The 16,519-nt window shown below is 35.6% G+C and overlaps 2 protein-coding genes across 2 annotated transcripts in view; one reads left to right on the top strand and one right to left on the bottom strand.

The window, feature by feature from the left end:
• The window catches only part of LOC463629 (probable C-mannosyltransferase DPY19L2), a 112,183-nt gene that overhangs the window by 82,074 nt on the left and 13,590 nt on the right, over positions 1–16,519 (bottom strand). Inside the window, 2 exon segments of the mRNA XM_054656220.2 lie at positions 4,433–4,526; positions 7,244–7,364. Coding sequence (XP_054512195.2) covers positions 4,433–4,526; positions 7,244–7,364 — 215 coding nt within the window.
• Positions 11,023–12,029, top strand: LOC472478 (protein S100-A11-like). The gene has a single exon (XM_054656218.2). The coding sequence runs from the start codon at positions 11,657–11,659 to the stop codon at positions 11,963–11,965; it is 309 nt and encodes a 102-aa protein (XP_054512193.1). The 5' UTR covers positions 11,023–11,656; the 3' UTR covers positions 11,966–12,029.

Consider the following 16,519-nt stretch of genomic DNA (forward strand, 5'->3'; position numbering starts at 1 on the left):
GATTAAGAAAATGTGGCACATATACACCATGGAATACTATGCAGCCATAAAAAATGATGAGTTCACATCCTTTGTAGGGACATGGATGAAGCTGGAAACCATCATTCTGAGCAAACTGTCGCAAGGACAGAAAACCAAACACCGCATGTTCTCACTCATAGGTGGGAATTGAACAATGAGAACACTTGGACACAGTTTGGGGAACATCACACACCGGGGCCTGTCATGGGGTGGGGGGAGGGAGGAGGGATAGCATTAGGAGATATACCTAATGTAAATGACAAGTTATTGGGTGCAGCACACCAACATGGCCCAAGTATACATATGTAACAAACCTGAACGTTGTGCACATGTACCCTAGAACTTAAAAGTATAATAATAATTAAAAAAAAGATAAGAGAGGATGTTTTGAAGAAAAGCATTCCAAGATTCCTTGTTTGATTGGAAAAACGGGAAAGATATCAATGTATTTTATACTTGAACAAATCATATCTGTATGTTAAAATTTTATGGTTAGTCACCAAAAGAATGGAAGTAGAATATCTACCTTCCCAGTTAGTGTCAGTGGGGAGGGTAGCCATGGTAACAAATACAAAAGTTTTCCCCAAATTTCTATTTCTTTTGTTCCTCAAATGGCAGTTTCCAATCTCCTCACAGTTTTGATGACACCTCTACAGTCAATATTGGTTGACTCTGTATATCCTTCTTAAAGACTAGATAGAGCCTAATATTGTATTTTATATTCCAGGACTATATAACCAATTTAGAGAGAATAGCACCTCTTCGGTAGCCCTCCTAATGAAATATACTGATTTTTAAAGTTTTAGTCATTGTTGTGTAACATTTTCCATACGAAAAAACAAAAAAGATAAATACAAACCATTTTCAAAAACAGAACTTATTTATTCATTTATTTATTTTTTTATTTTTAGTTTTGAGACTGAGCCTCGCTCTGTTGCCCAGGCTGGAGTGCAGTGGCGCGATGTCGGCTCACTGCAAGCTCCGCCTCCCGGGTTCACGCCATTCTCCTGCCTCAGCCTCCCGAGCAGCTGGGACTACAGGCGCCCGCCACCACGCCCAGCTAATTTTTTTTTTTTTTGATTTTTTTGTATTTTTAGTAGAGACAGGGTTTCACCTTGTTAGCCAGGTTGGTCTCGATCTGACCTCATGATCCGCCCGCCTTGGCCTCCCAAAGTGCTGGGATTACAGGAGTGAGCCACTGCTCCCAGCCCCAAAACAGAACTTTTTTAAAAAAATAGAACATTTTTAAAGCTGCCCAAACAATCTCAAAGCAATCCTTTTCCCTCAAAATACTTCAATGAGCTTATATTTTTTCTATATGGCATATAGAAAAGTGCATAACATTTCTAGCTCATAGAACTATTGTAAAAGGAACGTCCATGTAGTCGCCATATAATTAACTGAAATAGAGAAATTATTATACTGAGTCTCCACTTGCCAGCCTCCAAGATAAGAATCAGCTACTGACCTGATTTTTGAGATTATCAACATAACCATTTCTATATACATATCAAACTATGATTTACTTTAATCTGTTTTTAAACAACATACAAATGGAAGTATGGAGTATTTTTTTAAATTTTGTACCTGGATTCATTCATTCAAAATTATATTTGTAAGATTCAACCATATTGTGTGTAGCTGTATAGTTCATTCATTCTCATTATTGTATACTGTTCCACCATGTTAATAAACCAAAATGTATTCATTTCTCTGTTAATGGATATTTGGGTTGTTTCCAGTTTGAAGCTATTGCAAATAATGCTACTATATTATTGTATGTACTTCCCAGTACACATGTGCAAGACTTTTTTGGGAATATATACTTTAAATTAGAATTACTGAGTTACAAGGTATCTATATCTTGAAGGTTATCAGATAATGTACACTGTTTACCAAAACAGTTGTACCAATTTATATGTCCACCTGCAGTGGATGAAAGCTCATTTATCAATCTATTAGATGTGAGTTGGTATTTCACTGTGGTTTGAATTTGTATTTTCTTGATGACTAATGATGGTGGTCAACTTTACATATGTTTATTGACCATTTGGAGTTCTTCTGGGAAATATCAGTTCATAAACAATTTGTCCATTTTTCTATCAGGCTGTCTTTCCTCTTTATCTTCCCACTCTAATATAAACTTCACGAGGACAGAGATTTCTGTTCTGTATTCCAAGCACCTAGAACAGTGCTCCTGGTCACAACAGTCTTTCAATAAATATTTATCAAATTAATGAATGAAATTTCTGGATAGTAGGTGGGGTATATACTTTGTAAATATCTTCACTCACTTTGCGGTTTATTTTTTATCCTACAGTTCTTTTGAGGAACTGAAGTTCTTTTCATCAAATTTATCAGTTTTTCTTCATGACTGGATTTTTGTATCTTGTTTATGAAATCATTTCTTATTCCAAGTGACTTTTTCTATATTATACGCTGAACACTTTATAAATTTGTCTTTCATATTTGAGTGTTTAATCCAACTTGGATTTATTACTTATATAGTTCCAATTTCTCCTTGTTCCATATGATCTCCCAATTATTCAAGCACTATTTATTAAAATGCCTGTCCTTACTCACCAATCTGCGATACCCACTCTTCCATATATCAAATGCCTTTAAATGTACATTTCTGCTCTGGGCTCTACTCTATTGCAGTTATCTATTTGTCTATTGCTATGCTAATATCATACTGTCTTTTTACATTAGCTTTATAATACAGCAACAATTGATAGTGCAAATCCTCCTTTTTCAAGAATACCTTGACTGTATTTGGCCCTTTGCATTTCTGAATAACTTTTAAATCAGCTCATCAAAGTCAACAAAAAATATGTTGGAATTTTGACTGGTAGAGCATTGACTCTACAAAGCTTTTAAATATCAAGTCTTCAATCAGTGAATGTGGAATATCTCTCCACTTAGATTTTCCTAGACATATCTCAGGAATGTTTTAATCATTTGCCCATAGCTGTCATATGTATCTTTTGTTGGATTTATTCTGAGGAATATCATGCTTTTAATGCTATTCTAAATAGCATCCTTTCAAAATTTCATTTTCTATTTGATGCTAAAGTATAAAATTTATAATTTTGAATTTTAATATTAATGCTTACATCTAGTAACATTGTAAATTTTCTTATTATTGCAAATACTGTATCCATAAACTTTTAAAATTTTTCTAGATACATGATGTAATCTACTTTTAAGAACACTTATTTCTTTTTTTTCAAGTTTTCCAATCCTTATACTTATTACTACTTTTCTTTTTATTTACCGTGCTGGATAGTATCCCTGGCACAATACTGACTATGTCATTAGTTTTCATTGATTCTATGCTAGTCTTTTTTATGCTGAAAACTTCCTAAAACAAAGAGTGTGTGTATTTACTAATCTCTATATTGACAGAAGCCCCATGAAAACTCAATAAATATTTGTTGAAAGAGTAAAGCTATCAATTAATTTTAATTTTAGTTTTAAATGTTTTGCACAACAAGAATACCATTGTAAAGAAATCTGATGATTCAGCTAGGAATATCCTCCACTGAAAGAAACAGAAAACCTAACAAAAGTGGCTTACACAATATGGATGTTGTTTATTATATGATTCAACAAGAAAATGAAAGGTAAGTATCTGTTGGCATTGGTTCAGCAGCAGAAGGATGGTAGGCCAGATATATCCGCTATTTTTATGACCTTTCCCTTATGGTCACAAGATGACTGCTACAGCTCTGGGTATGACATCCTAGTGTAATAAAAGCAGGAAGAAACAGAGAAGGGGCAGCTAAGTCTGTCCTTTTGTGAGAAAGGCAGATACTTTACTAGATGTAACCAAAACTGACTTCAACTTAGTTTTCATTGGCAAAAACTAGCTGATATGGCTATCTCAGGGAGCAATTAAGTGTGGAGGCAAAACACATGACCGTTGAAATTAATTTCAACTTATCACCTGAGACCGGTCTCACTGCTGCTTCACTGTGGTACTCTTATCAAGATAGACATGCTAGCAGATGTAAGTGCCTGCCACATGTGATTCACAATTTTTCCTACTGCTTTCTTAATTTCATCCTTAGAGAATACAATTAGAAATAAGCTGCTACAACTGCTAACCAAAGATCTCCTCCAATGTTTTATTAATTTTACACATGAACTAGGAGATATTCCATTAAAGCCTTTGTTAGGAAATCTGTTTAAACAACAGAATAAAAGGGATGACTTTGAGATAGAATTTTAGTGACATCTCCAGTTTCTGGTTACATGATATTGGTTAAGCTTCTGAAAAATCAAGTAAATCCACAAACTTTCCTGATATGAATCTAATCTCATTAATTTTCCTTTTCATTTAATCAACAAATATCAGCCAGTCTGTAAAAGCCCACTGAAAGGTCTCTTAATTTAGTAGTAGTCTTACCTTACGTATGTTCCATATATGAAGAACAATCCCATCATTAGTCCATTTAAAATAAAGATTACACCAACATAAAAGCAAGCAGGATCTCGCAATCCTTTGAAAAAATACAGATAATCAGTGTTTAATGAATATATGATTCCAAAGCAAGTGGGCATAATTATCTCAGTGCTTTGCAATCAAGAGCTCATGAATTTGCTGAAAGCATTTGCTTTCCAGATTGCTGCTGTATTTAATTCTTCACCCTTATAAGAGTTTGTGTGTGTGTGTGCTTGCAGACACATATATATGTGTATATATACACATACACATATGTAAGCTCACCCTTAATGAGCGATTAGTTACACTTATACTTTATACTTTTTATAATTGCATTTATACTTTCCTCTAATGAATTACTATTATACTGTAATGATTTGTTGGGGATTCACATTTATTTAGGTGATGCTGCTGGTGTTCAGTGTCTGGAACTGTCTGTAGAACCACTTAATGAATATAAAAGAAAATCCATTACATTATTTTTATCTTTTGCTACGTTCTAGGAAGAGTTAAGATATGGTTTTGACCTTAGGGTACAGCTTTAGTCTATATGAAATGATCCAGTCATTTGATCCATTATTATGTATAGCTAGAATCTTAGTATATTCCATATAGAAGATCATGTGTGTGTGTGTGTGTGGCAATATGTACTTAACAATCATCCCACATTTTTCTCAGAACAAGTTTATGATATTAGCTGGTATAAAAATACTTATCTTATGGTTGAGAAAACAGAACATAAGATATTCAACTTGTCAAAGGTTATTTCACTGTAACTGGCTGGAGCCAAGGTCTGAAAGCTGGCCTTCTGATTCCCCCTGCCTCTCTGATCGCTCCTTTCAGTCAGTTCTAGTAACTCCTCTTGTTTTATGTACCACTCTTTAATATTGGACCACCTTAGGCTCTGTCCTATGCCCCCTTCATTTCTCCATCTGCACATTCTCCATAAGGAAATTCTTCCACATCCATGGCTCCAATGATCTATATACAGATGACTCCAACTCTACATTTAATCCAGAACTTTCTCCTTATTCTTATACCCAGATAGCCACTTGATGTCCCCACTCTGAGGTCTCTCAAGTACCTCAAATTCATGCATACACAATGAAACATAACAATACAAACCTGCTGCTGTTCAAATGTTTCCTATTACTCAAAGGAGCTCAGTTACTTAAGCTAGAAACCAAACTGTGTTTCACATGATTCTTCACTCACCTTCCCCTCTCTTACCAAACAATTACCAAGTCTTGTCCATTCTGCTTCCAAAATCTCTCTCACACCCAGGCATTTCCACATTATCTTTCCTGCAATCACTTGCTGAGAATATAATTGTCTCCTACCTGGCCTCCCTTAACCTACTTTTGTTCCTTTACTAATATTTTTTCCATACCATTGACTAAATAATGTTTTAAAATGGAACTCTGTTAAAATTCTTCAATGGATAAAGTATAAAGTCCTTCACCAGTGCACCCCTTTCATGATCTCATCCTTGCTTATATTCCCAGCACCATTTCACATCATTTTTCTTCTCCATCGCTTCTAGGATTTCTAGCCTTCTTTCAGTTCTCTCTTGCTTCAGGATATTTGAATATATTATTCCCTATTCTTAAAATACTTATCCTCTCTTACTCCTAGTGTCGGTAACCTTATTTTCTTATTTGTAATATCCATCACAGTTGTAACTGCTAACAGCCTCCTTACAGCATAAACTCTATGAGGGTAAGGCCCCACATCTAGCTGGTTCATCTCTGTGTCCCAAGTGCCAAACACTAACCTATCACTTATTGGGAATGTAACTAATACCATAATTAGGTGATCATTTTCACCACTCAGGGTCACACCTTCTAGCTGATTGAATCATTGCAAAGTCTTTCATTTTATGAGGCATTTTCTCCAATCCTTTACATTGTACACAAAAAAGTATAATTGCCCCTCAAACATCCTCATCAATTCTATTTTTACCAGGGAATCAGTAAAAAATGTAAGGAAAATAGATTTAGTTTATATCCCAAGAGTTGAATGTTGTTACAAACAAGTCTAAAAATTTATTCATAAAATATAGTAAGTCATGTTGTTAAGAATTTGAAGAAATAAAGAAAAAACAACAGTGTTAGTGTTATGAAAATAGATACAAGTGGCTCTGAACGAGAGTCTCAAGGGACAGCACCATACTTGAATTGTAAAAGTGCTGAAATGCAAACATCTTAAATGGAAGTGACCACTATGTATCCTGGAAAGCTGTTAGATGATTCCAAAAGCGGTTCTTTGACAAAGAGACCAATGTAGAAGATAAATAGGAAGAGTTTTATTAATACTACTCATGGACTATGAGCATATATAAAAAAGTAATATTTCTAAATCAATCTATTATGGCATATCCAATTTTTAAATATGTATGCATAATTAAATTTATACATTAGCTATTACAAACAGCTATTTGACTATTTAATGTATCCTCAAAATTTATATATTGAAGCTACCCCAAAAAACATCTTTCTGTATCTTCTCATTCTGAAATAGAAGACTAACTTATAGTCAAGGTTGCCTTACAATGGGATATGTTAATACTCAAATTCCAAAATTTATACTCAAATTTTTAAGTACACAGCCTTCTCAGAAAACTACTTTAAAATGTAAAATACTCATTGAGGTGAGTCAGTTCTAATGTTTTTTAAATCAACAACAGAATTTTACAATAATTCTTAAAAGTGAATCATAATATTATTAAATGTTTATGAATGTTTACAAATGACAGCATTTTTGGAGGAAACATGCCTTCACAGCTTTGAACTTCATTAAGAGGTTCTATTCTGGTGACATTCCAGCAGGTCTTAGTTTCTAGTCCAAATAAATTCATTATTCCCATGAATGTGCGATACCAGGAGGCTATGATTACCTTAAAAAAGATAAAAACAAAGAGATAATTGAGGTAAATACATTCTCTTCATAATAATAATAATAATGATAATAATAATATATACCATGGAATACTATGCAGCCATAAAAAAGGATGAGTTCATGTCCTTTGTAGGGACATGGATGAAGCTGGAAACCATCATTCTCGGCAAACTATCGCAAGGACAAAAAACCAAACACCGCATGTTTTGATATTAAAAAGCTTTATAGATTCAATGCTCTACCAGTCAAAATTCCAACATATTTTTTGTTGACTTTGATGAGCTGATTTAAAAGTTATTCAGAAATGCAAAGGGCCAAATACAGTCAAGGTATTCTTGAAAAAGGAGGATTTGCACTATCAATTGTTGCTGTATTATAAAGCTAATGTAAAAAGACACTATGATATTGGCACAGCAATAGACAAATAGATAACTGCAATAGAGTAGAGCCCAGAAGCAGAAATGTACATTTAGAAATGTACCATAACTCATATGGTTATGAGTTCCGTGGGCTCTCTTTGTGCCTCATTTTCTCAGACTTGGAGTTAAAGAGGCTGGCAATCCAGAAATGCCAATGGGCACTGCTATAGTTTGAATGTGTCCCATCCAAAATTCAGGTATTGAAACTTAATGGCCAATGTGATAGTATTAAGAGATGGGACCTGCAAGAGGTGATTAGGCCATGAAGACTCCCCCCTCATGAGTGAGATTAAAGCTGACTTACTCTCCTACTGTCTGCCATGTGAGGACACAGTGTTCTTCTCCTTCAGAAGATGCAACATCAAGGCACCATCTTGGAAGCGGAGAGCAGCCTTCACCAGACACCAAATCTGCTGGCGCCTTGATCTTGGTCTTCCTTGGACTCCAGAATTCTTAGACTCCAGAAATGTGACATATAAATTTCTATTCTTTATAAATTACCTAGTCTCAGATACTTTGTTCAAAAAGCACAAAACAGACTAAGACAAATATACAAAAAGTACCCAAAAAGTCAAAAGTAAAAAAAAATGTGGCTCTACCCCTACCATATAAACAAAGGCCAAGTGGGGAAGCTAGACTTCTACCTTCCCTGGGCTTTTTTTTTTGGGGGGGGGGACAGAGTCTCGCTCTTTTCACTCAGGCTGGAGTGCAGTGGTGTGATCTTGGCTCACTGCAACCTCTTCCTCCTGGGTTCAAGCCAATTCTCCTGCCTCAGCCTCCCAAGTAGCTGGGATTACAAGTGCCCACGACCATGCCTGGCTAATTTTTGTATATTTAGTAGAGACAGGGTTTCACCATGTTGGCCAGGCTGGTCTCAAACTCCTGACCTCAGGTGATCCTGAAAGCAACAAGATGGTGCCTTCCCCCTTTTCCCCTTCCTTTGCTTGAGTGATACCAGAGGTATCTAGTTAAAATAGCAGGTTTAAACAAAATCCAGTCTCATAACATAATACTCAAAATGTCTAGGTTTCAGGTGAAAATCACTCATCAAGAACCAGAAACATCTCAAACTGAATGAGAAATAAATGGATTCCAATACTGAGATGAAAGAAATATTAGCATTATCAAGGATTTTAAAGCAACAATCATAAATATACTCTAATGAGCATGCTTAAAACAAATGGAAAAATTGAAAAGTTTACCAGAGAAATAGATAGTCTCAGCAAAAAAACAGAAATCAATACTAAGAACATCTCTCAAAACCACATAATTACATGGAATTTAAACAACCTGCTCCTGAATGACTTTTTGAGTCAACAAAGAAATTAAGGTAGAAATCAAGAAATTCTTTGAAACTAATGAAAATAAAGACACAACATACCAGGATCGCTGAACACAGCGTGTTCAGCTTAACAAAGCAGTGTTAAGAGGAAAACTTACAGAGCTAAATGCCCACTTCAAAAAGTTAGAAAGATCTCAAATTAACAACCTAACATCACACCTAGAGGAACCAGAAAAATAAGAGCAAACCAATCCAAAATCTAGCAGAAGACAAGAAATAACCAAATCAGAGATGAACTGAATGAAATTGAGACACAAAACACCATACAAAAGATCAACAAAACCACAAGTTGGTTCTTTGAAAGAACAAATAAATTTAATAGACCACTAGCTAGACTAATAAAGAAAAAGAGAGAGAAGACCCAAATAAACACAATCAGAAATGACAAAGGAGATATTACCATTGACCCTGTAGAAAAGCAAAAAACTCTGAGAGACTATTACGAACAATTCTATGGACACAAACTGGAAAACCTAGAAGAAATGGCTAAATTCCTGGAAATATATAACCTCCGAAGATTTAACCAAGAAGAAATGAAAAATCTGAATAGACCAATAACAAGTTCCAAGACTGAATCACCAATAAAAAGCCTACCAGCCAGAAAAAGCCCTGGAACCGGTGACTTCACAGCCAAATTCTACCAGACATATAAGGAGAGCGGATACCAATTATACTGAAACTATTCCAAAAACTTGAGGGATTCCTCCCTTACTCATTCTATGAAGGCTAACATCATTCTGATGCCAAAATGTGGCAAAGCCACAATGTAAAAAAGAAAACTTCAAGCCAATATCTCTGATGAACATAGATGCAAAATCCTCGACAAAATACTAGCATACTGAATCCATCAGCACATCAAAAAGCTAATCCACCACAATCAAGTAGGCTTTATTCCTAGGATGCAAGGGTGGTTCAACACAGGCAAATCAATAAATATGATTGATCACATAAAAGAACTAAAAAAAATCCCACATGATTATCTGAATGGATGCAGAAAAGGCTTTTGATAAAATTCAACATCCTTTCATTTTAAAAGCCTTCAACAAAGTAGGCATTGAAGGAACATACCTCAAAATTATAAGAGCCATCTATGAAAAACCCATAGCCAACACCATACTGAACAGGCAAAAGCTAGAAGCATTTGCCTTGAGAACTGGAACAACAAAAGGATGTTTACGCTCCCCATTCCTATTCAACATAGTACCGGAGGTCCCAGCCAGAGCAATCAGGCAAAAGAAAGAAAGAAAATAAATCCATACAGGAAGACAGGAATTCACACTATCTTTTTTGTAAACAATATAATTTTATACCTAGAAAGCCCCATAGTCTCTGACTAAAAGCTCCTAGATATGTCTTTTTAAAACTTCAGCAAACTTTCCGGATGTAAAATCAATGTACCAAAGTCAGTAGTATTTCTATGCACCAACAATGTCCAAGCTGGGAGCCAAATCAAGAATGCAATCTCATTCACAATAGCCACAAAAAAAGTAATAAAAAACTTATAAAAGAATACCTAGGAATACAGCTAATTAGAGAGGAGAAAAATCTCTACAATGAGAATTACAAAACACTGCTGAAAGAAATCAGAGGCAATAAAAACAAATGGAAAAACATTCTATGCTCATGAACAGGAAGATTCAATATTGTTAAAATCACCATATTACCAAAAGCAATTTACAGATTCAATGTTATTCCTATCAAGCTACCAATGACATTTTTCACATAATTAGAAAAACTATTCTAAAACTTATATGGATATTCCTTCAACGTAAATAAGGTTAAAATAAATAAATAAGTAAATAAAATAAAACACATATGAAACCAAAAAATAGTTCAAATAGCCAAAGCAATCCTAAGCAAAAAGGACAAAGCCAGAGGCATCATACTACCCAACTTCAAACTATATTTCAAGGCTACAATAACCAAAACAGCATGGTGCTAGCACAAAAACACACACATAGACCAATGGAACAGAATAGAGAGCCCAGAAATAAAGTCACACACCTAGAACCATCTGATTTTCAACAAACCTGACAACACAAGTCAATAGGAAAAAGGACTTCTTATTCAATAAATGATGCTGGGATAACTGGTTAGCCATATGCAGAAGACTGAAACTTCACCTTTCTTTTCCCCATACACAAAAATCAACTCAAGATGAATTAAAGACTGAAATGTAAAACCTAAAACAATGAAAACCCTAGAAGAAAACATAGAAAATACCATTCTGGACATAGACCCTGGCAAAAATTTCATGACGAAGATGCCAAAAGCAATTGCAACAAAACAAAGATTGACAAATGCAACCTAATTAAATTAAAGAGCTTCTACATAGCAAAAGAAACTACCAAGAGAGTAAACAGACAACCTACAGAAAGGGAGAAAATATTTGCAAACTATTCATCTGACAAAGGTCTAATATCCAGAATCCATAAGGAACAAATCAAAAGTAAAAAAACAACCCCATTAAAAAATGGGTACTCCGTGCCACTCCCAGTCATAGCCTCCCATGCCTTGCTCAGCTCCAACATGGCAAAAATCTCCAGCCCTACAGAGACTGAGTGGTGCATTGAGTCCCTGATTGCTGTTTTCCAGAAGTATGCTGGAAAGGATGGTTACAACCGCAATCTCTCCAAGACGGAGTTCCTAAGCTTCATGAATACAGAGCTGGCTGCCTTTACAAAGAACCAGAAGGACCCTGGTGTCCTTGACCACATGAAGAAACTGGATGTCAGCAGTGATGGGCAGTTAGATTTCCCAAAATTTCTTAATCTGATTGGTGGCCTAGCTGTGGCTTGCCATGACTGCTTCCTCAAGGCTGTCCCCTCCCAGAAGTAGACCTGAGGACCCCTTGGGCCTGGCCTTCAAACCCACCCCCTTTCCTTCCAGCCTTTCTGTCATCATCTCCTCCTCACAGCCCACATGTCCCCTGAGCCCAGCATACCTACCACATCATGCAGGCCCCACCTGTGGATAGTAATAATACAATGTCACTTTTTTAAAACATGAAAAAAAAAGGGGGTGAAGGACATAAACACAAATTTCTCAAAATTAGATATTTATGTGGCCATCAATCATATGAAAAAGGGTTCAACATCACTAATCATTAGAGAAATGCAAATCAAAACCACACTAACCCAATCGGAATGGCTATTATTAAAAAGTCAAAAAATAACAGATGCTGGTGAGGTTGTGGAGAAAAGGGGATGCTTATACACTGCTGGTGGGAACGTAAACTAGTTCAAACACTGTGGAAAGCAGTTTGGAAATTTCTCAAAGAACTTAAAACTGAACTACCATTTGACCCAGCAACCCCATTACTAGGTATATACCCAAAGGAATATAAATTAGCCTACCATAAAGACACATGCACATGTATGTTCACTGCAGCACTATCCACAATAGCGAAGACATGGAATTAACCTAAATGCCATCAATAGTGGAACAGATAAAGAAAATGTGGTGGTACATATACCCCATGAATATTACGCAGCCATTATAAAGAACAAGATAATGTCCTTTGCAGCAACATGGAAGGAGTTAAGAGGCCAGTATGCTAAGTGAATTAATGCAGGAACAGAAAACTAAATACTGTGTGTTCTCACTTATAAGCGAAGCTAAACACTGAGTACACATGGACACAAAGAAGGGAACAACAGACACTGGGGCCTACTTGAGGGTGAAGGGTATGAGGAGGGTGAAGACTGAATAACTGCCTATTGAGTACTATGCTTATTACCTGGGTGCCAAAATACTCCATATACCAAACCCCCACTGCATGCAATTTACCTATACAGCAAACCCACACATGTATCCCATGAACCTAAAATAGAAGTTGGAAGAAGAAAAAGTGTCAGCAGAAAAATAGAACACATAAAGAAAAGTCAAAATTTTCATAACTCAAAAATAAAATAATCAAAATTAAAAACCTTAATGGATTGCACAAGAGGAGAATGGCAGAGATAGAAGAAAATAACCAGTAAACTAGAAGACAGAACCATAGAAATTACTCAATCTGAGCAAAAGAGAAAAAACAGATGCTAACAGAATAAACAAACAAAACAGCCCTAGGGACCTGTGGAACTTTAACAAAGGATCCTACATTCATGTCATTGGAGTCTTGGAAGGAGATGGGAAAGAGGCAGGGCTGAAAAAGAATTCAAGGAAATAATTACTGAGGCTGGTCCCGGTGGTTCATGCCTGTAATCCCAGCAGTTTGGGTGGCCAGGGCAGGCAGATTGCTTGAGTCCAGGAGTTTGAGACCAGCCTGAGCAACATAGTGAAACCCCATGTCTACAAAAAATTCAAAAAAATTAGCCAGGCATGGTGGTTGCCCATCTCAGGAGGCTGAGGTGGGCAGATCCCTTGATTCCAGGAGTCAGAGGTTGCAGTGAGCTGAGATTTCACCACTGCACTCCAGCCTGGGCGACAGAGTGAGATCCTGTCTCAAAATAAATAAATACATACATACATAAATAAAAAAGAAAGAAAAAGAAATAATGACTGGACTTCCCATATATGGCAAAAGATATAAACCTAAATATTCAAGGAGCTGAGCAAATCTCAAACAGAAGAAATCTAAACAAATCCACACTAAAATACAATATACTTTAGAAAACATTTGAACTTTGAACATTATACTTTGATACATTTTTGAAGACTAAATTTTAAAAAATACTGAAACCAACAAGAGAGAAACAAAACCTTACTTAAAGGAGAAAAAGAATTCAACTAACAGCGGATTTCTCATTAGAAACTATGGAGGGCCAGAACAAAATGGCACAACACTTGCTGAATGCTGAAAGAAAGGAACTATCGACCCAGAATCCTATGTCCAGCAAAAATATCCTTCAGTAATGAAAAGAAACTGCATTCTCTAAGAAAAACTAAAAAAAATTTAAAAATTTAAAAATTTAAAAAAAATGCAGCCAGCAGAACTTTTACAACAGACATCTATTCTAAAAGTGTAGCTAAAGAAAATCCCCTAAACTGAAATGAAATGATAAAAGAAGGAATGTTGGAACATCAAAAAGGAAGAAATAAAAAAATTGATAAAATAAAACAGGCTTTCACTTTCTTCCTGAGTTTATAAAATATGTGTAAAACTTGAGTTTAAAATAAGTTTGATGATTAAAACATACAGTAAAATGACAGCAGCAACAGATTGTAATAAATTGTGGTAATACAATTGCTAGAACCACTAAAAAAAGCTTTGTAAAGTGATATATTTAAAAAATAGATAAATCAAAATATAATTCTAAACAATGTTCAAATAAAACGTTCTGCCACAAGAAGGTTAAAATAAAAGCGAACAGAAATTGAAAACCAAGAATAGAAACCACAAAATAAAATCACAGACTTAAACTCTAACATATTAATAACTATATTAAATGTAAGTGGTCAATTGGTAAACATACCAATTAAGAGATACACTGACAAATTGGATTTAAAAATATTACCCAACCGTTTACAAGGAACTCGCTTCAAATATAATAATAAAGTCAGGCTGAAAGTGAAAGGATGGAAAATGATGAATTTATCATAGACACAGTAATGAAAAGAAAGCAGAAGTGACGATGCCATTATCAGAAAAAAGCACAAATTATCAGAGAAGGAAGAAAAAGTCATCGTTAAATTATTTTTTAAAAAATTCAACAAGAAGACCCTGCAATCCTAAATGCATATGCGCCAAACATAGAGCTACAAAATATGTGAAGAAAAAAAGACGTCAACGGAGAAATGTACAAATACATAATTTTACTAGGAGACTTCAGAATCCCTCTGTCAAAAAACTAGAATTAGTATTTTCAACTAATTCTTTTAGTTGATAGAAGAACTAGACAGAAATTCCCCCAAAATTGAGACAAACTCAACAACACTATGCAAAAGACCCTGTTTAAGAGAATGAAAAGGCAAGCTACAGACTGGGAAAATATATTTGCAAGCCATATATATGAAAAATAATTCGCATCTATAATATGTAAGGAACATCCTAAGGTCCAAAATTCATAAAACAAACAATTCAAATAGAAATGGAGCAAAATACATAAAGACACGTTTCACATATGGATGGCAAATAAGCACAAAAAGATGTACACCATCATTAGCCAATAGGGAAATGCAAATTAAAACCATAATGATATATCACTACATATGTGTAAGAATGAGTAAAATAAAAAATAGTGACAATACCAAATGCAGGTAAGGATACAGATAAACCTAATTTTGGTTGTGCTTAGGTTGTATCCATTGACTACTGAGTATGTAGCACAAGGAAATTTGCATAGCTTCATTCATTCAACAAATATGATATTGAATCAACTCCATATTCCAGGAAGTAGGCACCTGGGATACAGCTAGGAAATACATAATGGGCATGGGAAAACAGTAGAAAACAAGGTCATTTGCTGAGAGTTTCAAGGGGGACAGGAGGTTTGGGATAACTGGAGAGAGAAGATATGAAACAGGCATCAAGGGGTTAGCAAAAGTAAGGCTCAAGGACTATATCTGGATCTGTGGCCTATTTTTGTACCAGTAATGTGAAAAGGACATTGTTTGTTACCTTTCCCCCAGCAGTTTAAGATAAGAGAGTGTAAGACTTATAGGGGAGATAAGGAAGAGGGGGGTGGGTGGGTTTCATGCCTTTCTCTAAGTGGCTCCTGTTCTCCCAGGCTTTACCATGGAGGATGCTTTCTGAGCACTCTTGCTAATCTTTTGTCAGCACCTTATGAGGTCTGTGTAAAAATGTCTGTAAGCAATTGCAAATACCCTTGCTAAGCCACACTAGGCATTTAGCCACAGTCAGTCAGTAGACTGACTGGTGAACAATTTGAGCTGAATTCTTTACCATTGTGTCTAGTGGCATGACCCATGTAATTAAATGCTTGTTTCTGTTCTCCTTGCACATGCTTTATCTTTTTAATTTATTTTGGGTTATTTGATTGCCCTGTGACCTCAGCTCCCTGACTGCTTCAGGAAAAGTTGTAAATCTGAAGACTGTCTGGCTTTTGTTTTTGTCGCTGCTGACATTGCTGGAAGGCCATGAGCAATGTTCTTTTTAGCTTTCTACATCCAAGGGAAAGCTGACCCAACATGATTAAATCCAACTCTCCATTTTCTCCATGTTTATACTTGGGAATCTGATTATAGCTGGAGGAACACAATTCTGTTGGCTGGTTTTGTTTTCATTTCAAGACCATCCACCTCAAATGAAGCCCTTGGTGCTGCCCAAGAAACTCACATTATATCCCTAGTCTATTCATTCTGTTAGATAAGAGGTCAGCAAGCTTTTCCTATAAAGAGCCAGACGATAAGTATTTTAGGCTTTGTGAGATAGTCTCTGTCTCATACTCTTTAATGTGTTTACATTTACCCCTAGGTTTGCATATGCAT

This window comes from Pan troglodytes, chromosome 6 (assembly GCF_028858775.2).
Source record: "Pan troglodytes isolate AG18354 chromosome 6, NHGRI_mPanTro3-v2.0_pri, whole genome shotgun sequence".
Lineage (NCBI taxonomy): Eukaryota > Metazoa > Chordata > Mammalia > Primates > Hominidae > Pan > Pan troglodytes.

What these genes read in the sequence shown, in the direction of transcription:
- LOC472478 (XM_054656218.2), top strand. Translation starts at nt 11,657, where the DNA reads ATGGCAAAAATCTCCAGCCCTACAGAGACTGAGTGGTGCATTGAGTCC.